The sequence below is a fragment of the Magallana gigas genome, chromosome 8, assembly GCF_963853765.1.
Source record: "Magallana gigas chromosome 8, xbMagGiga1.1, whole genome shotgun sequence".
Classification (NCBI taxonomy): domain Eukaryota; kingdom Metazoa; phylum Mollusca; class Bivalvia; order Ostreida; family Ostreidae; genus Magallana; species Magallana gigas.
Window position 1 is genome coordinate 44,711,134 of NC_088860.1, and position 22,516 is coordinate 44,733,649.

Sequence of the window (22,516 nt, forward strand, 5' to 3'; positions counted from 1 at the left end):
AACTTGATTTAGTTAAAAATCCGTAGAAGTTAAGTGAATGTTATTGTGAATTTTTGGTTAATTAATATTTTGACCGTGTTTAAGTAAAAGGGTGATATTATCATATCAGACGGGGAGTGTTGTGTCATTGTATTTTTTTCTGGAATTATATTTTCTCCCCATGCTGATTTTGTTTTTCTATTATATACTTCCAGTGTTTTAAGCACGAGTTTCGGACACAAGTCCCTTCAACAGTGTTCATCCTGAGTTATTTTAATAGGCAACCATGTAAGTTTAAAACATTATAAGTAGTTTATGCTGGTGTTAATTTTCATAATGTGTCAGTAATAAGACCGAATTTTGGTTTATATCTGTAATTAACAATCTCGCTATTTTTAGTATCATGCTATTTTCAGTGCAGATTTTCTAGGCCTTTTATATAGAACTATAAACAGTAAAACTCAATTCCTTTATGTAAAATTTTGATATGTATGATATCATATGATGACTTGATACCTATGTATAATTTTGGTATATGAACAGTTCATTTATTGTTGGTATAATTTTCCAGCTTTCACAGAATGTCCCACAAAAGGACTGGTGTCTGTTTCCAGACGTGTTTATGTTGAATAAATTGAAGATACAGAATCTTTGGGATATTTTGTATTACTGACTAAACAAAACATAATAGTAGTTTTACCTGATTACGCAACTATTCTGATATTTACATGAATTATAGGAAGGGAACAAACTACTAGCATCTTTAGAGTTTACGTTCTAGTATTAGAGAGGTGATTGGATTCACCATAATCAGCAGGCTTACACTGTTATATACACTGTACGTTTAGTTAACTTATTTCCAGTGGTACATTAGTCACAACCTCATTAGACCTACAGAGGAATTAGAACACTTTTTTCGCTGTGTTTCTCGTATCCACCAGTAATCAATTACCAAAGCTAAGAACCGACAGTACAGATCCCATTTTACTCAACTTTACTTACAACAAATAACACATTTAGTGATCATGACCTCAAGAAATATTTGAGGGTCTTTTTTTGTTTCTGCAGGATTTGGTTGTGGATTGTCTTTCATTGTCACACTGTTACATCATTTATACTTGATGGTGAGTTTTGTAAAATCATTTAGTCACGGTCATCTTAATATTACTTTACTTTCTACTTGTACACACACGGCATTTTTTTTAATATGATAATTGTAATGTAATTTTTATAACTCATTTTATGGACAGATATTATAGATGCAGACATTTAGTAAACAGTGATACATCACGACCAAACAGATATACTATAGCTGTAACATTTATTCAAAATAAAATTGTGAAATTTGAAATATACAAAGACAGAAACCAATGAAAACTAAACATTCAAATATTACTGAAGAACCAAAGAAAGAGATAGACAGATGGGACTGAACACAAGGGTTGATGTAAGAGTAATGTCCAACAAAGTATAGCACTTTTCACGTGCGCTGTATCCTAGAAATAGATATGCAATAATTTCCACAATCATAATATAAATTCGAATGAAAGTATTGAAAGACATTAATTTTCGTTAAATTATTAAAATGATAAAACAACATCAATACGTCATAAGTTACAAACACGACACCGCCATATTAAAAACACGTTCATATTCTTTGACTCTTTGTATTTCAAAACAAAATTCACAATTGATAATCTGAAGAAATTCATGATGAGACAAGCAATTACTGAACAGTTAATTATATAGAAGCATGAATGTCGATCCCCCGAGAGAGACATTATTGAGGCGCCCATGTTCTTTGATAGAGTGATTTCTCAGAATGAAAAATTGTCTCCATTTTATTTAAATTGATTGAAACGTATTACATTCAACGTTTAGAATCAAAGATTTGATTTGAAGTGAACCAAAAACCCTTGGCTAGCGAAGATGCAGTTACTGTTTTAGTTGGTTTCAAATTTCATAAATTTCAAAAACTTGAATGTAACAGATGTTCTGTAAAACAAACCGATATATTTTCGCAGCCGAGACGGAACGACCCAGAAAAGGAGGGGGGGGGGGGGGGGGGAGATAAACACATGTACATGTGTGTGCGGTTTTTATACATTACGGATGCTGTAAGACTGAATTTTGAATATAAAGACCATTCTTTAGTTCGATTCGTCCCACTAGACAAAGCGTATGTTAGATAAATAAAAAACACTGATGGATAGAATAAAATATCAAAAAGAAGGGAGGAAGAAATGGTTTTAGAGCTGACCTATTCTTGTCGGGAATGAACATGTGGTTAATTGTAAGAAATATATATATATATATATATATATATATATATATATATATATATATATATATATATATATATATATATATATATATATATATATATATATATATATATATATATATATACACCCGTTCTCTATAGTGTCGGATCAAAAGATACACGGTTATAAGATGAGATATAAAAAAGCAATAAAATTAACCAACGACACGAACAATAAAGTAAAATATTGTCAAATTTTTGGGACAACCTGTACCTTCTTCAGGACAACAAAATAAAAACTACATATGAAAGAAGAAAAACATCAACAGAACTAGCACTAAACTGAAAACTAAATAATATATAAACACCGGATAGAAACGTGGCAGATACATCTTTGTATTAAAGATTTCAAGCCCGACAAAGAAAAAAAAAAGATTTTTTTCTTTACACACACACACACACACACACACACACACACACACACACACACACACACACACACACACACATATATATATATATATATATATATATATATATATATATATGTATATATATATATATATATATATATATGTGTGTGTGTGTGTGTGTGTGTGTGTGTGTGTGCGTTCGTAAACACTGGCAACTGAGAGCCGACGTCAAGTTACACAGCAACAACTGAGAACACAAAATTCAAGTGAGGACAAAAATCTGGTCCTCACTTGAATTTCACCTTAGAAATGCTTAAAATCATGCCATAAACCATATATGTGAAAATTGGTGCATGGACCAGTTGGAAGTATTTTTCCGTTTTGTGTATGTTGTGTGTATATAATTATCAGCCCGTCAGCATGGCGGTATACACACCACGAAGGGTAACACGCATGCGCGGGTTAAAACGGAAGTTTACATTCTATCTGGATCATATAAGCGCTTGAAAACATACAGATATCAAGGACGATCAATGTCGCGTAAAAAGATAAAGGTAAGTATTATTTGTTTTGGTTTTTAAAAAATATTTTATCGCATAGTGTGTGTTATAAATATGTTAAGGAATTTAATCAACAAACGGAAATTTACATCCATACTTGTTTTATCGATTAAATTGAATCATACCTTCAGTTACAAATACAGTGCAAGAAGCCGTGTATGATCGATACAAACTGGTATAATGGTAAATTATTTCCAACAGTATAAGTCAGTATTTACTTAAAATCGTTAATAGTATACATGTACATAAACCATCACATACAATTTCATACAACTAACTAAAGACGTCACAACAAAAATTGCTCATTATCCTCTATAGGCATCCATATTAACAGCCATTGTCTTTGCAGGATGATCATTGTATTCATTTATTACATACAGACGATGTGCAATTTTCAGAGCAATATTAATTAATGTGTTATCAAACGAAAAGCTAGATATGCACAATAAATATGCCATACAAATATTAATTCCATGGCGTTAAAGAAAATATCCAATGGCATGTAAACATGTAATCAGCAAGTACTGGGGACATGTAGAGGAAAATAAAAGCAATAATTTCATTTTGAGAAGTTGCTAACCTAGCTATCATGACATGAAAACGTGTTATAACCATTATAGTTTGTACATTGTTGATTTTGAAGTAGTTTGTACTATATAAACACAATATACATGTATCAATATCATCCGCGCCTGTTTGCATATCATTACATCATACAACTTATATATGAATTAATATGATATCCCAGAAATTTGTCCTTTTTTAAATGAAAATATATCAACGAATCAATTTAAGCTATAAATGCACAATCAATATAACATACCAATTGCAAGGCGTAAAAGATTATTAAATGAAAAGATACCAACGAATTTAATACACACATATAAATATAAAGACTCAACAAAAAAAGAAAACACATTGTAACCGCTGGCAATTGGAAAAAAAATGAAGGCATTACAATTAGCGTCAATTATCAAAATTTAATTATGTAATGACTATAAGTATCCATCATTTTATTTTTTGTGAAATATATCGTTGTGTATGATTTTAATTTTTGTGATTGATTATTTGCGGTGTATCTTCTCGTCTGAGGCTGTAACTAGGGTTTTAATGCGTACATTTTTTTTTAAACACAATTTAAATAAATCATGACTTACCTTTAATGTTACAGTTTAATTTATATTACGTTTAATAATATTGCTGTTTTCATTTTTATCTGTCTAAACATTTGCATAAATAAAATAACATGTGCTTTAATAAATTATATCATGCCAGGCGCGGATTCTACTAAAAAAATAAGGCTGTGAATTCTAAAAGAGGAAAAAACATAGCAGGGCTGCGTTCAGGATCGTAGCGGCTACGTGGGGCTACGTACATGTACATGTAACAGCTACGCTGTTGAACAGAAAGCTAGCCAAGCCGCTACGTGGATATACCTAGCATCAAACTCGAAATTGCTACCTCAGTTACCACTTTGTACCAAACTTGATATTTATCCTATTTAGTTATATTTAGTTCATAGGATAAGTTATTATGAATTTTAACTTGTACTGTACGTTATATTTCCGCTTGAAATTAACAAAATATGTCGGTTTAATAAGTGGTTGGCTGAATTTAAAGACCTAGCGGCTAGGCTGGTAGCTTATAGTACTGTTCAATATACCTAGATATCCATATATATCCATATATATCCATATGTTCCTTCGCCCTAAAACGCGTTCGCCCTTTGACGCCGTTCGCTCTAATTTCCGTTCGCCCTGAAATGTGTTCGCTCAAGGTCCGTTTGCAATATTAAAACATAATTTTAAAGCGATTTTTTGTAAATAAAGTTTCAAATTATATAAGATAAAAAACCGCATTCAGTGGATTCAACACATATATTATAGTGTCCAGATTGCCAACATGTAGCTGCATGGCCAACTTAGAAGATTAATTATTAATTATAAATAAGATTCTTTTGATAAAATTAGGGCTATAAAAACTTTTATTCAGAATCAAAAAAAGCCGCTGCTCGTATCCTCATTGGATTAAATTGTTTTCAAAACAAAGCGAACATATAGAAAAAAGCTTTCCGTAATTTTCAGTTTAAATTATTAACCATTAATTAACATTATCCACTCAAAGGTTTCAACCTTATCATTTATGAATATTACATTATAAAATTAAATGGTTTACTATAGTTATCAGGTTATAAATACCAGATATTTCCTTTTTATTTATTATAAATTCCATATTTTATTTTTTTGGCAAATAACTTGACATCTAAATGCATTTATAAAGTTTCTGTTTGCCCCATTATAGTTTTCTATGTAAAACTACGAATACGACATATTCTGAAACAGTCTATTTGTGACCTTGACTGGAACTCTTCAGCATTGGAGATGTGAATGAGTGTGGAAATAAATTGAAAAATAAACAAGTTCATATTTTGTGGGATATAAATCTTTTAACGGTAGGAACGTAACATTTTATGTTGATAGGGAGTTAAAGAGATGTTCAAAGTAAAAAGCTGAAGCGAGCAGATGATTTAATTCAGCGTATTTCTAACATAACAACCGGCCGAAGTTGGGGCAAATTTTCCCGAATCACTTTGTGTGGCACTGGTCTGAGATTCGGAAGAGACGTCCGTCAACAATTTTTCAGTCTCGACGAATCTCGCTGAGATTAGAAGTCCACTCGTTGACGTTGAGACGATGTACCCAATCCTTCGTCGTTTTTAAACCCCTCTCTCTCCCCCCCCCTTCTCTCTCTCTCTCTCTCTCTCTCTCTCTCTCTCTCTCTCTCTCTCTCTCTCTCTCTCTCTCTCTCTCTCTCTCTCCTGCTTTTGACGAAGCTCCCACTGGACACATTGAACTGTTGAAACATTGAATGTTGTGATGCTCTAACTGTCAGGATTTGTTATACACAATTTTTGGTGTAAATTAAAAAATAATGTTTGAAAAAACTTAATTTTTAGCTAAAGAAGAAACCCATTTTCACAATAATGAGGCTTATTGTTATTTCTTGCACAAACCCTATTTATGAAAATTGACTTCCTAAACAATGTCAAGTGCTAAACACGATGTACTTAGTTACATTTTTAGAGCAGAAATAATTTAATGATTTTTCAAATTGTACATTACACACGTGTAATTCGGACAATGCGTAACATTTCCATAAAAAATTGCTTTGTATCATTAGAACAACAACATATTCAAACTAAGACCAATTCTGACTGATTATTTATTAGTCCCCTACTGGTTTTCACCGGAGGGGACTATAGCTTTCCTCTGTGTTCGTCCGTCTGTCTGTCCCACTTCAGTTTTCAATAATTTTTTGCTTTATGTGTTTGAGAAATAATATGAAATTTGCTGAACAGCTTCAAAATGTCAAACTACAGATCAAGTTTACACTTTTTTAGCGTCTGGTTGACATATTTTCGAGAAAATTAATTTTTTATATTCCAATTTTTTAATGTTTGGGTTCGATATTCTGCATAACAGTGCATTGTTTTCACAATTTCCACAAACCGGTAGGGGACATGTATTGCTTATGCAATACTCTCAGAATGCTTGTTTCCTGTGTATTAATTCGCTTCTTGTGTTTAATGATTAGCAGCGTTCACGACCGCTGGTAGACTGCAAGCCCCGGAGGCTTCTACACCTCTAGAAATTAAGCCCCGCCCTCACCTGATATTTACCACCCAGTAAAAATGTTCGGCCTTTAAGGACAGTCAAATGGTATAAACATTATTATGTTCCCCCACCCATAACTAATATTTAGACTCATCTATAAAAGTTATCTAACAGTTTCTTGTTATTCGACAGAATGATAAGGGTTTTTTTCTGTTTACTTTTATGATCATCAGTTTAAAATTTGTGATTATACACAGAGAAAACTGTTTTATAAACTACCGGGATTTACTATAATCTCTCAATCTTTGCAGTGTGGAAAACAGTAAACAAACAAAATAATGGATGTGCTTTAGCATATTGAAAACCATGTCAAGAAAAGATCGAAAAAGAGTTATAATCCCATTGAAGAGTCAAGGAAATGGAGTGAAAAGAATATTGATCCACCAGGATTTAATATAAGTTTATTTGAGAACAAAGGTAAGGAAAAATTTTTGAATTGCCCTAAATTAAACTTCTGAATTTTGTTTGGAGACCAATCTAGTTGGTATTATTCCTCTGTTGTGAGTTAAATATTTCATGAATCCTATTTCTTTTGCGTGCTTCATGGTTATCAACAGGTATTACTCCATATTATAAATAAATTCTGCTATATGGCCCGCTGATAGCTGCACAAATATATATACATTAAATTTAAAACCAAGGAACTTCATTTTCCAAGGAAGTACATGTAATATTGAATAAAAAATTCAGTTGACTAGTGACTACTGTGGATTCATCATTGTGGAAGAACATTTTTTCGGTATTAAAATTTTCACAGAAGATGTTCCTAAATTAGTTTAAATAGTCCAAAACCATGTGGAACTTTTTGTGTGCAATAAATATACAATTTTTGCATGGGTGGAACTGTAGCTCTACGGTCTGTCAACCTGAATTTCACGTGGAGCTATATACTGTTCTGCAAAAATACAAAAATTTTCATTTGTACAAATTCTTTGACATGATATCAGTGCAATTCATCTAATACATGTAGTATATACATGTACATATGACAATAACATGTAAATTGAAATCAACAATTTCTTTATAATTTCCATGTAGCTTCCTGTACGCTTATATTATGTATTATAGGCAGAGGAGTCAGAACAACTGTCCGCAGAAATGCAGGCGACTTTTTGTTAGTGTATACAGGAAAGGTTATAACAAAGAAGGAAGGTGAGAACTTGGAAGAAGGGTTCTTATCTGGCTACAGATTTCGTTTACAGAGATTTGTGGTAAGTGTCTAGATTCTCATGAAATACTTTTTTGTTTTCTTACGTACCTAAATATATGGATATTGGTTTAATGCCTGCAGGCCATGGCTTAATCAAGTATAGCTAAACATATTTGGCTGGTTTTATGGTGGTAGTCAAGGGTTCCAGCAGTTGAAAAATTCAACATTCAAAGATTTTAGAAAAGTGAACACCTAGCTTGTACTAATTATTTGTATGGACTAAATAATGTTGTCACAGAGATAGCTGTCATTTCTCTTATGGTAATTAATTTAAAACATATTTTTCCATCACTGAATCTCGCAAAGACAAATGAATCTATTTACAACTTTTTTTACATCATCCCAGAGGGAAGTCAAATTACATACTTTATTCCTGTGCACTGTTTGAATCTTAAATAAAAATCCCCTCTCTGTTATACTACTCTGGCTCCAATTGATGACTATCTCAGATCATTAGCTTCAATTAATCTATATATTGATAAACTAGTTCCATTTCTACATCACTCTAACTCTATAAAAATCTTAAAGGGCCTAAAGAAAAAATAGGTTTGTTTCCGCTTTCCCAACCAACCCTGAAAAATACTGCCATCTCAAAACTTTTTTTTTGCCATTTTTCAGTGAGGGTGTTAAATTTTCGTTTTTTTTTCAGATCATCTATTTTTTAAAAATTTAGTCAGAGAAACGTTTGGACAAGTCTGTTTATTACATCAACGTTGAAAAAACGCTTGAAATTAAAAATGGCAGGACATTCTGCAAACAATAGCACCCATGCAAGGCTCCGATTATCAAAAGCTAACTCATAAAACTTGACCACTCTAGACGTTAATTTGCTTCATTCTTAATTACCCTAACACCTACAGCTTGAATTGTCTGAATAACGCATTCTAAAATCACTATAATAATTACAACTAATACACTAAAATTTACTCCTCATCACATACATGAAGAAACATCACAACTACTAGTATACAACAGTCTGTATAATATTATAATAATTAATGAGAGTGTGTTGTGCAGTACTATGTTTATATATAATACAATAACCAGGAATTATTTGCATGCACTTGCTACTTGTTTCTGTGACAGAGAAAGAAAAAATATAAAAACATTGTCATCTATCTGAAATGCATGTTAGGCCTTACAGTACTTAAGTACTGTAAGACCTAACATGCATGTCTGATAGATGTATATATTTTTAAATTTTTAACATGTCTTAAAAAAATTAATGTATAATAGTTTACACAAGCCTATATTATTTTTATTTCTTTGATTTAAACAAAGGCTCTATCCAACTTTTTACTAAAGAAAATGAGTTATTGTAGTATTATAAACATATATTTAGGTACAGTGCTGCTATCCTGAAAGTTGACAAGGATAGGATAGGATAGGATGCAGGATGCACGATACATGATAGAAATATAAAAGTTAAGTTCTATCCTATCCTGCATCCTGTAGCCAATCAGATTCGAGTATAAATTTCAGAGTTATTTTGCGAAACGAAAATTGGCTAAGCAATGTATTTTCAACGTCAATTTAAAACGTTTAACAAGTTAAACCATTTAAGAATAATTATTATATCAAGAACGTGGTGCATAACATTAATGCGCGCTAAAATGTCGGCGCTACATCTTTGTCAATGCGTACGCAAGTACGGAGTTACTGCGAAAATTCGTTGCAACATTTGACAACGTCAGAAATATATTTCTGTATTTACTTCATTTAAAGTTTGCAAATTAATAAAAGCTTGAATTTATAAATGACTAATTTGGCATTTTAAAAGATAAACATGTAATATTACAAGAATCAGACATTGATGCACGTTTAATATAATTTCTTCGAAGCCCAGTAACAGGGACGCATATTTTTGTCCGATATTAACCTGAACATATCGAATTAATAAATGTTAGCTAGCTATAAATGCTTAAGAATTTATACTTTAAAAATACCTCCGAGTGGTTTAAATTATAAACGATATAAACTTCCTAAAGGAATTACTTATTTTCAGATCGTGTTTACATTTATCGCCGAACGAATCGCTCGAATAATGAGAATGACGCTCAGTTGTATGTGATAAGAAAATAATTTGAAAAAAAATATGTGACTAAACAGTTCCTCAATCAGTGCATCGAAGTTATCTTATAATATCTGTTTTTTATGCCTAAATATAATTAAATCAAAAATCTAATCGCTTACCTGTTTGTTTACGTTATTGTGTCCATCCCGCGTACGATTTAATTTTACCGTAGCACAGGTAAGTAAGTTATCCCGCTCGATGAATATTCGGTTTTAAGATTTAATTATTCATTTTGAGTACTATATTCATTAATAAAATCATTTTATCTTTAAATTTCGTTTCATTTAACTTGCATTCCTATATTTTGAAAGTATGGGATAGGATAGGATAGGATAGAGCTTATTTGCAGGATAGGATGCAGGATACAGGATATAGGATAGGATAGGATAGTTTTGTCAACTTTCACGATAGCAGCACTGTATGAATCTTTTATTAATGGAAGCAATTAATTTAACTCGATCATTTATAGTGTTGATGCATCAGAAGAAGATGGTAGATTGGGAAGGCTTGTGAACCATGGGAGCAAGAAAGAGATCAACTGCAAAATGAAATTAATAGGGGAATTAAGTGCTATGTCTTTTTGGAACCAGGTATTTACAAAATAATTTTGCCTGTTTACCGTGTACTAGGCTTACTGGTACTGAATTAATTATCATGATTAGGCCAACATTTTTTTTATTTTTAAGTTTATGAACCCAAAAGTTTTAAGTCCCAAAGGAGGAGAAAATGAAAACAAAAAAATATTTTTTCAATACATTATCAACATTATTCTGTCATGTACATTATATAAGTTTCACTGAAAAGATTTATTATAACTGTGGTTTTTCTCAACTTGGTAAACATATTGAGTAAACATATATGGAAACAGGCTCTGTATATTGTTGAAGCACAAATTTTTGTGGGGTTGAAATTTCGTTGTTTTATAGCAAAATAATGTTTTATTGAGATTTAATTTCTTCATTTTAAGAATATCTTAAATGTTAACTATCTGGTTTAAAATTCTCATCTCCCCCTTGGCAGATTTAGTGTAATTCATATAATGCCATATAGCGGTTCTTCTGAGTTATTTATTGTTCTTACAGCATCACTTTAAAGTATGTCACAACAAATACCGAAAATAAATTTCTCTTCAGCTCATCCTGTAGGTGCAGGAAGTACTAGATAACTTGAGATACATGGTAAAAACTGCCAAATGTATATATCTTCCTCAAACTAATTTTTCTGGATTCGTGCAATAAAAGCAAGTATCACTTTGCGCCGCCGTTACTGTGAATAAGCTGAATAAAATGAACAATTTGATTGGATGCCCTGAAAAGTCATTATTAATAAGCAAGTTATGTTGAAGTTGGCTAAATCTGCCCAGGGGGAGATGAGAATAATGAATCCGACATTTGGCTAGCGAAGATGCTATGTCTTCCATGTTATGGTATTTTGATATCATTTCAAACTGGTCCAATGTGGTAACAATTAAAATGTTAACAATATATCAACTCAATTTTTTTATCGGTAAATTATAGTATGTGTAGTAACATTGATGTCCATTCTAAAGGGGCATTATGTTGCATGAAATTTGATTGTATTAATTATTTGACAAACAGTAACCAATCATAATGAATGTCTTATACAGAAATATGTTCACTAATTTTGAATTGAATTAAATCGAAATTGATCTAGAATGAACCGAATATCAAAATTAATTTTGTCGTGAATTGTAATGCATTTGTATCATGATATTTCACCCCTATTGTCCTTATACATGTTATACCCTGTCAACAAGTTTATAATGAAATGTACTTATTTAAATAAATTAAAGTAATTGGTTACAAAACTTTAGTTGACTATCAAATTTTACTATTATTCACAACAGAGATATACATGAGGGAGAAGAGCTAGCTATTATATGACTATGGACTCAAGTCTTATCCATGGAATTCTAAGGTACAGTGAAAATTTGCTTTTAAAAGTTGGATTTTGATAACTTATAGGTAAATCCTCCATCACAAGGAAGCTGGTGTCCGGCATATTCTTTAAAAATAAATAGTCAGATTTTGTATTATTCATTGAATGCAAATCAATTTATTTAGGAGAAAACAAAACCTAGTAAGTCTAGCTTAAATTGTAATATTACAGTGGTCTTTATTACTGACAACATTCCTTTTTAGCTCACCGAGATGAAGTCAAGGGGAGCTTATGCTATACCCCCGGCATCGGCGTCCGGACCTGGTTAAAGTTTTTGTTGCAGGTCCTGTATCTAAGCTATTACTTGTCCTATCTTCACTAAACTTGCATGGATGATGCATATTGACCTACTTATGGACCTGAAAGACTCGGATGCTGAATCTGGGTCCTAAATTACAGATGCTGAAGGAGGTTAAGGTTTTTGGAGCAGGTTAAAGTTTTTGTTGCAGGTGCCCTTTGATAGCAATATATAAGTTACTCCTGGTCCTAACTTCACCAAACTTGCATGGATGGTGTGTCTTATGATACTGATGCACCAGACAGGCTTGAGTGCTGAATCTGAGCTATAGGTTTCGGATGCTGGAGAAGTTAAGGTTTTTGGAGCAGGTTAAAGTTTTTGTTGCAGGTGCCCTTTGATAGCAATATCTAAGTTACTGCTGGTCAGTACTTCACCAAACTTGCATGGATGGTGTGTCTTATGATACTGATGCACCAGACAGGCTTGAATGCTGAATCTGAGCTATAGGTTTCGGATGCTGGAAGTGGTTAAGGTTTTAAGAGCTGGTTAAATGTTTTTGTTGCAGGTGCCCTCTGAAGATAATTTCTTATTACTGCTGGTCCTTACTTCACCAAACTTGTATGGTTGGTGCGGTTCATGATACTGATGCACCTGACAGGCTTGAATGCTGAATCTGAGCCATAGGTTTTGGATGCTGGAGGTGGTTAAGGTTTTTGGAGCTGGTTAAAGTTTTTTGAGCAGGTGCCCTCTAATGTTATGTCTTAGCTACGCCTATAGTCATAACTTCATCAAACTTGTGTGGATGGTGTGTCTTATTATACTGATGCACCTGAATGGCTTGAATGCTGAATCTGAGCCATAGGTTTCGGATGCTGGAGGAGGTTAAGGTTTTAAAAGCTGGTTAAAGTTCTTGAAACAGGTGCCCTCTGATGATGATTTCTTAGTTATTACTTGTCCTAACTTCACCAGACTTCCATGGATGGTGCGTTTTATGATACTGATGCACTGGACAGGCTTGATCAATGCTGAGTCTGTCTAGCCAAAGGTTTCGGATGCTGGATAAGGTTAAGGTTTTTTTAACAGGTCACATGTTACATAGATAATAGTACTATTTCAAACTTATATAGTTGATTAAACTGTAATATGAAAGAATCGCAGAGGAAGCTTCAGATGCAGAGCTTGATCTCCATTATCAAGGATGCTAAAAAATATATCTTAGTTATTACAGGTCCTAACTTCACCAAACTTGAATGAATGGCGTCTTATAATACAGATGCACATGATAGGCATGAATGCTGAATCTGAGCCTTAGGTTGCGGATGCTGGAGGAGGTTAAGGTTTTAATTGCTGGTGCCCTCTGATGATGATATCTTAGTTATTACTGGTCCTAACTTCACCAAACTTGCATGGGTGATGCGTCTTATGATACTGATGCACCTGACAGGCTTGGATGCTGAATCTGAGCCATAGGTTACGGATGCTGGATGAGGTGTAGTTTTTTGGAACAGGTCACATGTGTAATAGATGATAGCTTGCATAGTTGATTTAACTATATTATAAATGAAACGCAGAGGTTGCTTCAGATGCAGAGCCTGATCTCCATTATCAACGATGTTAAAGAAATCTCCTACCTCAATTAAACCTGCTTGATAGAAAGATGAGGTTGTTGTTAAATGATATAACATGATTCCTATGATTAAGTATTGTATGATATAAAACACTATTGTTTAATATGATACAATATATCATATGTTATATTGTAAAAAGTTATATGATACAATATAATATTGTATCAATTTTTTTGATATTTTATGATATGATATTATATCATGATATTGTTCTGTATAGTATTGTATATTATGATACATTCTACTACAGTTATTGCCGAGATCAAAGAGATGCCGCGGACATTATTCTTCAATATACCACGAACGTCATCAGTAAATTATTAGATCAGAAATACCTATTTGTCTCGCACTGATCATGGAAGTACAACTTCAAACCGTAAAAAGTTTTAAAACCATGTCAATTTCACGTGTTAGTTCCAGTCAAAACAATGTGTATTGCCTCAAATGTTTATTTTTAAGAGATCAATGCGGTTGTTCCTAGGACCTCCCTGGCACATTTTCACTGCGTGTTTTTACATAAAATATATAACGTGTAGTAGTAATAATCGTATTAAATTGCCCTTAAAATATTAGGAATGTGATTCAAAGATATTCAATAGATAAGTGAACTTCAAGAGTATTAAAATCCTAAGAAAAAGTCTGTCGTCTGCATGTGATTCCTTTGATCGATACACATGTAAACATTACTAACAAAACCGTTGGGGTTACACGGAACAGCCGTCAAAATGACCTAGATCATCTCTCTATAGGAGAAACGATCTGTAGAAATACTGGCTGTTAGTAGTATAGAAATAAAGTTCTTGTTTTCGTGAATGTTGCAGGATAACCTCCTCGGTCTCGAAATGTTGTTTGAAATATAAAAGCCTCGGCTTTTATATTTCAAAACAACATTTCTCGACCTCGGAGGTTATTCTGCAACATTCACGAAAACTCGTACTTTATTTCTTAATCCATGAATATCCAAGATCATAAAGTATGATTTTCATATAATATGATAAAGGTGGTCTCATAAAGGTGATGTCTCATAAGGGTGCATGATGCCTCGTCTCGATGAGCTTTGTAATCTGTGATTACCTATGTTTTTATATTCTAGGAACATCTGCATTTTTTGCAGAATTATTGGTTTTTTCATATTGTTTTACTTCTAAATTTATTTACTAACCAGTGAGATGCCCCTAATTCAAACGAGAGGGGGATATACTGTTTTATCCATCTGGGTCTGTTTGTTCATCTGTATGTTGGTAACAAATTTCGGTCACATTCTTCTTAAATTGGCAACTATTATTTATACAGTTGCTTGAGATTTTAACACACTCATTGTATAGGCATATGACATACATGTATGGTGGGAGTGGTTTTTGTACAAATGAGATGTCACTTTCCTATGAAATGACAAATGTATTCTTAGACTTGAATTTAAAATAAATTTTCATTACAGTTTTCTCAGAAATTGCTCATCGCAGATGCGAGAAATTTTAACACATGTACTCTTTGTTAAGTGGTAGGCATTCCATTTAATGGGATTCATTTTTGAGCACATGTAATGTCCACTTTCTGTTACATTATGACTGTGTTTATTTTGTATATTCACATCAGGGTGGGGTATAACTAGTGAGTACAGTGTATTGACTCACAGATTTCTTGTTGTTTTAGACAAACCATCTGCCCCTAAGGGACCATTCAGTGTGTCCAATCTCACTGCTTCATCTGCTGACTTGAATGGAAGCCAACAACAAAAGATAACGGTTCTCCAGTCACAGGCTATGTTATTGAGTCCAGACCTAGCACCAGAGCAAGATGGAGCAAAGTGGCCAAGATGGATGACAACACCACCAAATACTCTCCCAAAGACCTCATTGACTATCTGTTCAGGGTGTCTGCTGTTAATGAGGAGGGACAAGTCTCACCACTAGAGACCAAAGAACCTGTGAGACTTAAGAGGAAGATAGGTAAGAGCTTACATATGTTGAAATGTATGCTTAAGTGTGTAAGATAATGTATGATTACTGATTAAATATCTTTGTTTCTCTTTAGATGTTTTATCTTCACCAAGACAAGTCAAAGTGTCTAAACTTGGTCCCGATTTTGTGACACTGGATTGGAAATCACTGTCTTCAGATGGAGGCTCCAAGGTGACAGGGTATGTGGTGAAGCAGAAGAGAGGCTCTGATGGTGACTGGGAGGAGGTGGCCACTCTAAAGGCCATTGAGACGTCTTACAAGGTCCCCAAACTTGATGAAGACCAAGAGTATTTCTTTTCTATAACTGCCCTGAACCAGAACGGACAAGGAGAAACCTGTGAACTGGACACGTCTGTTGTTCCAAAGAGACCTCCAGGTAAACTTGAGCTAAAACTCATTGTTTAAGCACTTCATACACTGTATTTACAAAGCTTGGTGTATGAATAAGGCTAACCAAATTTTTGTATTTACATGATCTTTGATTAGGTCTGCCTGACTCTGCCATCAAAAGCACTGAGTTTATTCAGTCTGTAACAATGCCATTTCATGAAAACGTTTTCAATACACATCATGTATTTTGAGTACTTTGATTTTTTTCTGTTGTTGAGATTTCTTTTCAAATGCATATAAAAAGTGTATTTTATGTGCATTTTCAGAAAAAACCGTCGCCACCAGTTGGTCCAGTCATACTCTCAGACATTCAGAAAACCTCTTTGGTGTTAGCCTGGAAACCCAGCAAGAGTGATGGCAGATCTCCTCTAACAGCTTACTATATTGAAATGCGGGACCCTAATAATGGATCCTGGTCTGCAGTCACCAAAGTGACCCCAGACATCACCAGCTACTGTTTCTTATGATTTTGTTTTAAGATTGTCTAGGAATGGTGTTATGAACTGGAGATAAAGAAGATCCCCCAAGCAAAGAACTTAAAAAGCAAAGAGGTATTTGTCTGAATTAAAACAGAAAGTATAAAACAAAAAATTAAAGTACATTATATAAGCTTCTGCCATACAAAATAGCCACGCAGAGAGTAATGCATGTTTATGTATTTTTGAAGCTGGGTTTTATGTCAATATGTTATTTGATTAAGGCAGTTGAACTTGTAAGTTTTAATTTGTTGTGTTACTTCCAGGTTTTAAAAGAATAAGTGGAAAAAGAAAACCTAATGAACAGCAGCTGAGAAAGCAGCAGTTAAGAGGCAAATGGGCCAGTTTTTAAATCTAAGGACCCTGCCAAAAAACATGACTGTGACCTGGCTCTTCAAAAAGAAGAGAGTTTGAAAAATTGAACCTGGAAACAAGTCAAAGACTTTGTTAGAAATACAAACTTTAAAAATGAAATGTATGAAGTTTTTAGTGTAAATTGACTTGTTTCTATAATGAAAAGAAATTTTATAATATTCAGAACTAGAGACAGATCAGAAATGTAGTATATGTGCATTGATTTACTTGTTAGTTTTCTAGAGAGAGAGACAGAGAAGCTTTTGCTTTTGCTTTAAAAGTAATTTTTAGTATCTTTATAATGATTTTGAATATTCATTGTAATAGTGGTTGTCTAATGAAGAAATTTTTATGACAAGTAAAATAAAGCTGTAAGCTCAGCTGTTAGCCTTCATGATACACATAAACCTGATAAAAGCCTTTTTATAGTGACAGACTTGGTGTCTCATGTATATCATGTTGGACTGCCTAGTGACATGAATGCTAAAAAATTGATGAAAATAATGCCAGATCTTAGCTGTTATATACATGTATTTAATGATCTTTCCATATGAAATATTTACTACATATATGTACAATATCCTTAAGGATTTAACCATTTCATGCTCTGTTTTGCATGTACATGAAGTTAAAATGAAGGTGAATTTGGAATGATAAAGATCTACAGCAAGAGCGTAGTTGGCTAAGCTATTGTTAATTACGGTAAATGAATTCAGTCAATGTTATCTATTTTATATTAAGAATGAATTTGCTATGCTTAGTGTTCAATTAGCTCTTGTTGATAAAAGAAATGTTATTAAAGTTGTATTTTGCCATTTAGTGTGATTTTCGTTTTGATTTCTTTTTAGGTCATTCTTTTTAAAACTAGTAAAGAAATGCATTTATTTATAATAATTTTTGGGTATAATAAAGTTTTGGGGATATAGGAATCACCTTGTCTGTCCGTCTGTCTGTGCAATCATTTAGGTCCATATCTTTCTAATGTAGGAACATTACGATTCCCCACTTCACACAAAGGTGCTTACAACCTGAGGGTGTGTTGTGATCTTGACCCAAGGTCATTTGTGCAAGTACAAGATCACTGGAAAGAAAATTGTATAATTTGTGTCTGGTCTTTATCTTTCTTATGGAAAAACAAGGGAAGTCCCTACTCCATAAAAAGATTGCATATGACCTGAGGGTGTGTCATGATCTTGACCCAAGGTCGTTTGTGCAAGTTGAAGGTCACTCCAAAAAATTGCATAATTCATGTCTAGGCCATATATTTTGTAATGGATAATGATTAGAAGCTAAAACTTGATACATGGATTGCCTGTGACCTGAAAATATCTCATGACCTTGAGCTTTTGTCATTTGTGGTTCAAGGTTACTGGAAGGAAAATGGTGTATCCATTAATTAAAACTTTTTGATCAAGACGAGTAAATTCTTCATTAATACATTAGGCTTTTAATACCCCGCAACTTTGTTAAATCATATTTACCGAATTCCTTCTCATATTGAAACTGCCGTTACTATTCCATAACATTAGATGATTGCCTAAAATGTCCTGCTTTTGTTACTATACCCCAGGGGTGCGTTTTACTACAGAACTAGCGACTAAGTCGTAAATCTGTTAAGTCTCACAAAATGAATCTCAACAAATGGAATTATTACGTTAACACTCCTGTCAAACAGTTTCAATATTTTAGGTACAGTGTATTTTTTTCTGGCATTAACTTAAAATTCTAAATAAATTTTGCATTATGTGCATTTTTAATTTTGGTCATATTTTTTAAGTTCTTTTGTTAAGCGCGGCCTTTTATATTTTTGTGTAGAACAGCAAAAAAAAAAATTCATAGCGGGGGTTATCATTTAATTGTGAGCTTGCTCAAAGTATCGCTAATTTAACATGAAACTGTCATGCGATCAACTATATATCAATGCGTAAATTACAAGAAATTTAGAGATTACGTAATAAAATTTGTATTGTTTATAGGCAGATGACGACCTATTACAGACTCTAGTCTCGTAAGTTTTGCCCCACGTTTTAATCTAAGTTAAAGGAAATCTTTTATGAAAATATATATATTTACAAACATGTACATGTATTATGAAAAAAAGTACTTGGGCTTACAAGATAGTGCAGATGCCCATTGGTTTAATCACAAAATGCAATTTTTAAATTTCTTTTTAGATTTACTTTTATAAATTCAATTGCAAACCTCTAGGCTCTTCTGTGGATTAAAAACTGTAACAGTATTAATAATAATAACCACATTTTAATGTGCATGGTCACAGCTCGGCTGGGTAAAGAACAAATAACCATTTTTTTAGGCAAAATTCTTTTTGCCTGTGTGTGTATGTGCAATGAAGTCCTCATTTGTCCGCGTGTGTATCAAATTGGCCTTATTTGACTGTGAGTATATTAAAGTCCCCATTTGACAGTTTGTGTATCAATTTGAGCTCCACCCATGACTCCATGAGTGATCATAAAGTTACGCATGATTATGTCAAACGAATTAAATCGACGCTGTCGATCAAACCGGTACTTAAAATGCATGTACATGTTGTACATGTACTTTTCCAGCACACAATAGAAAAACTATTCCGGAAAAATAAGTTAACTATAGGACCAAAAGATAAGCCATGGTTTGATTCAGCTTTTCGTAATGAAATTACATGTATAATAAGAAAAATCTTCTAAACGTCAACAACACCCCCCCCCCCGTAATTTGCAAAAGAAATTAAAGATTTTCTACACATTGAGGTTTTTAAATTCTTACTTCCATGCAGTGTAATAACACATTGCCTTGATAAATATAGCAGGGGTATGTTGTTTACATCGATTTCTCATTGCTCATTTTGAGAGCCTGTTTTTTACATGTATATGAGCGCATTTATTTTAATGTTTCAAGTTTTTGTAAATATGGTTAATGAAAACAGTTACATTAATCATTCACATCCATGGAATAAATTGAAACAGCCGTGCGTTCATTTGTTTTTTATTTAAAAAGTGCAAAATCTTGTGTGCGTGTCTCTATTAGGTGCCTTGTTTACGAATTTCAACCCGTCTTGCCCTCATGAATAACAATCACGTGCACGTGATTCAACTCTATTCACATTCACGCTTTTAGCATACCTATTCCACATCGTGATCGAAAATCAAATCACGTCATGTCTCGTCAAAATCCTTTTTGTGGGTGCAGTTTGATGCATTGGACAAGGAGGACCCTATCAAATATTGGTACAGTTAAAGTCTGGAGCACGCTTAGTGAGCAGCTGTGCGCATGTTGCATAAGTACGCATGCTGCATCAGTACTGTGGTACACAGAAATTCAGAGACTTGCAATGTACTTCAGAGTCAAATTATTCCCGTTAGTTTTCTGGACTGTACCTACATTGATTTTTTTAGAAGTGATAATACTGATATTCAATTACAATTTTTTAAAACGATTTATTCCCTATACAAAGAGCGTAGTTCAATTTAGCCGCATATTTGTCGGAACACTCAGATTTTTCAAAATTATATGCTTAATAAAATAAATTCTAAAAATTCACGGAAATATAATAAGATCTAATTATCTCTTAAGAAAAAAGGGTTCTGTAAATTATGGAAAATATTGTATCCATTGTCAGGCGTTCTATTTACATCTTCGATTTGCATTTTAAGCGAACATTTTAATCCAACGAATTATTTGCCGTTAAATAATTTCAAAGACATCTCGTAAGCAAAATCTAAATTTCTATTATACTTTGTCGGTCTCAAGCTTAAAAAAGGTGAGGTGGGTTTTAGATTGCTTTCTTTGGTATCACTTAAAGAAATGATACATGTATACACCTCGAACACACGCTAATATACTCATGCATACTATTCGCACGCTTGAATGACGCCCCGCCTTTTTATTCAAATAATACAATGACCTACATCACCCCTGCGAATGTTATTGTCATTTAAATTTTAGACCACGTGATTTTATTTGACCCTTTCAGTTTCGCAGTAAAAATCATGCCTCGTGTTTATAGTCTATTTCATAGAATCTAGGTATTTGTAGTCAAATATAAATCTAGAGGTTTATTGATTCTAAACTTTATCTTCATTAATAATTGGTGGATAAAATGTGTTCTAGAAATAAATGCGACAATACAAAAAATAGTTCTGTCTGCTTTTGCAACAATTAACATGCTTGTAGAGATCCCCCTGATGATTAATTTTCGATCCGCGCCTGACCTAGTAATAGCATTAATAGTGCAACAGACTATACTATTTTATGCAGAATGTTCCTTGAAAATGGCTCGATATACTAAGTTTTTATACAAAACAGACACCCATTATTTCTCTAAAAACATGGTATTGCACACCACAAGCATCATACATGGCTATGATTTTATTAAGCAACCTAATGTTTATACTTTCAACCACTTTACACGTGGTTGAACACGAACGATAACTCTGTTCTGAATATTAGCGTTTAATATAAATAACCGCTAGATGGTGAAATAAGACATACATCTTGAAAGGTTTTCATGTTTTAACATAAATCCAAGTAGGATATGATATAAAAACGACCAGTACTTACGTATTTTGAGAATATTATCCGAGCACTCATACTTCCGCTCGAAATTTCACAGGAACTGAGCACATCTCGGTGAAGTCTCGTGAACTTTCATTCGGGCACCTTTGGATTTATTACATACTTAGCACCGATAAAGAAAACATTCCGAACACATTCGCAGGGGTGTACATAGCCGTAACGGCTAAGTTTGCACTGAAGTATACAATTTTTGTGATCGGCTTCGGTCGATCACAGTGCATCAGGCAAACTTAACTATCAGCGCATACATAACGTCTCGCGCTACTTTATTAACTATGCTATGTCAGCTTATTCGATACTTTTATAACTAAGGAACATTATTTTAATGCATTTATCTTGACATTTAAACATTTATCAATTTACACAAAACATTTATCAAGTTATACACAATGATTCAGAATTTAACTAAATGTTTATATTTCTTTCCATGCGTAAGCCGAAGCACGACCTTGCTATTTCGGACCCCCCCCCCCCCCCAAAAAAAAAAAATATATAAAAAATATTGGCGTTTAAAAAAGGGAAAAGATCGCAGTGTTTAGAGGATTCATTCTTTGCAAAGAAATTCGTGTATGAAAAAACATTGTAAGAAAACTATGATTTTTGTTATGTTATGATACAGCATAACATTTAAGCCGCATTATGTTCTTTAATAATTCTTTTATAAGACACTAAGTTCAAAATAAGAATAAGATTAAAAAAAAAACAACATGAATCCAAAGGAAGGAGGATCGCTCTTCTGCCTTCGACTTTCACTCTTTCTTGTAT

General features: G+C 33.1%; 1 protein-coding gene across 7 annotated transcripts; it reads left to right on the forward strand.

The window, feature by feature from the left end:
• Window positions 1-3,038: 3,038 nt before the first annotated feature.
• LOC117686794 (myomesin-3-like) lies at window positions 3,039-17,998 on the forward strand. Of its 7 annotated transcripts, none has more exons than XR_010708499.1 (9): window positions 3,039-3,209; window positions 7,141-7,306; window positions 7,958-8,100; window positions 10,643-10,763; window positions 12,041-12,111; window positions 15,652-15,947; window positions 16,033-16,335; window positions 16,616-16,900; window positions 17,092-17,998. XR_010708499.1 is itself a non-coding variant. In XM_066068963.1 (8 exons), exons 6-8 carry the CDS (start codon window positions 15,815-15,817, stop codon window positions 16,702-16,704), a joined length of 525 nt encoding a protein of 174 aa, XP_065925035.1. In that variant the 5' UTR covers window positions 5,563-5,667; window positions 7,141-7,306; window positions 7,958-8,100; window positions 10,643-10,763; window positions 12,041-12,111; window positions 15,652-15,814; the 3' UTR covers window positions 16,705-16,905. The 7 variants fall into 7 exon arrangements, 1 of the variants encoding a protein (XP_065925035.1); XR_010708503.1 differs by lacking the exon at window positions 3,039-3,209 and adding an exon at window positions 5,450-5,667 and having other exon boundaries at window positions 16,117-16,335; XR_010708498.1 differs by lacking the exon at window positions 3,039-3,209 and adding an exon at window positions 5,563-5,667.
• Window positions 17,999-22,516: the final 4,518 nt, after the last annotated feature.

What these genes read in the sequence shown, in the direction of transcription:
- LOC117686794 (XM_066068963.1), top strand. Translation starts at nt 15,815, where the DNA reads ATGGATGACAACACCACCAAATACTCTCCCAAAGACCTCATTGACTAT. An exon ending in GAGACTTAAGAGGAAGATAG is followed by an intron (nt 15,948 to 16,032) that starts GTAAGAGCTTAC and finishes GTTTCTCTTTAG; the next exon opens with ATGTTTTATCTTCACCAAGA. An exon ending in TGTTCCAAAGAGACCTCCAG is followed by an intron (nt 16,336 to 16,615) that starts GTAAACTTGAGC and finishes GTGCATTTTCAG; the next exon opens with AAAAAACCGTCGCCACCAGT.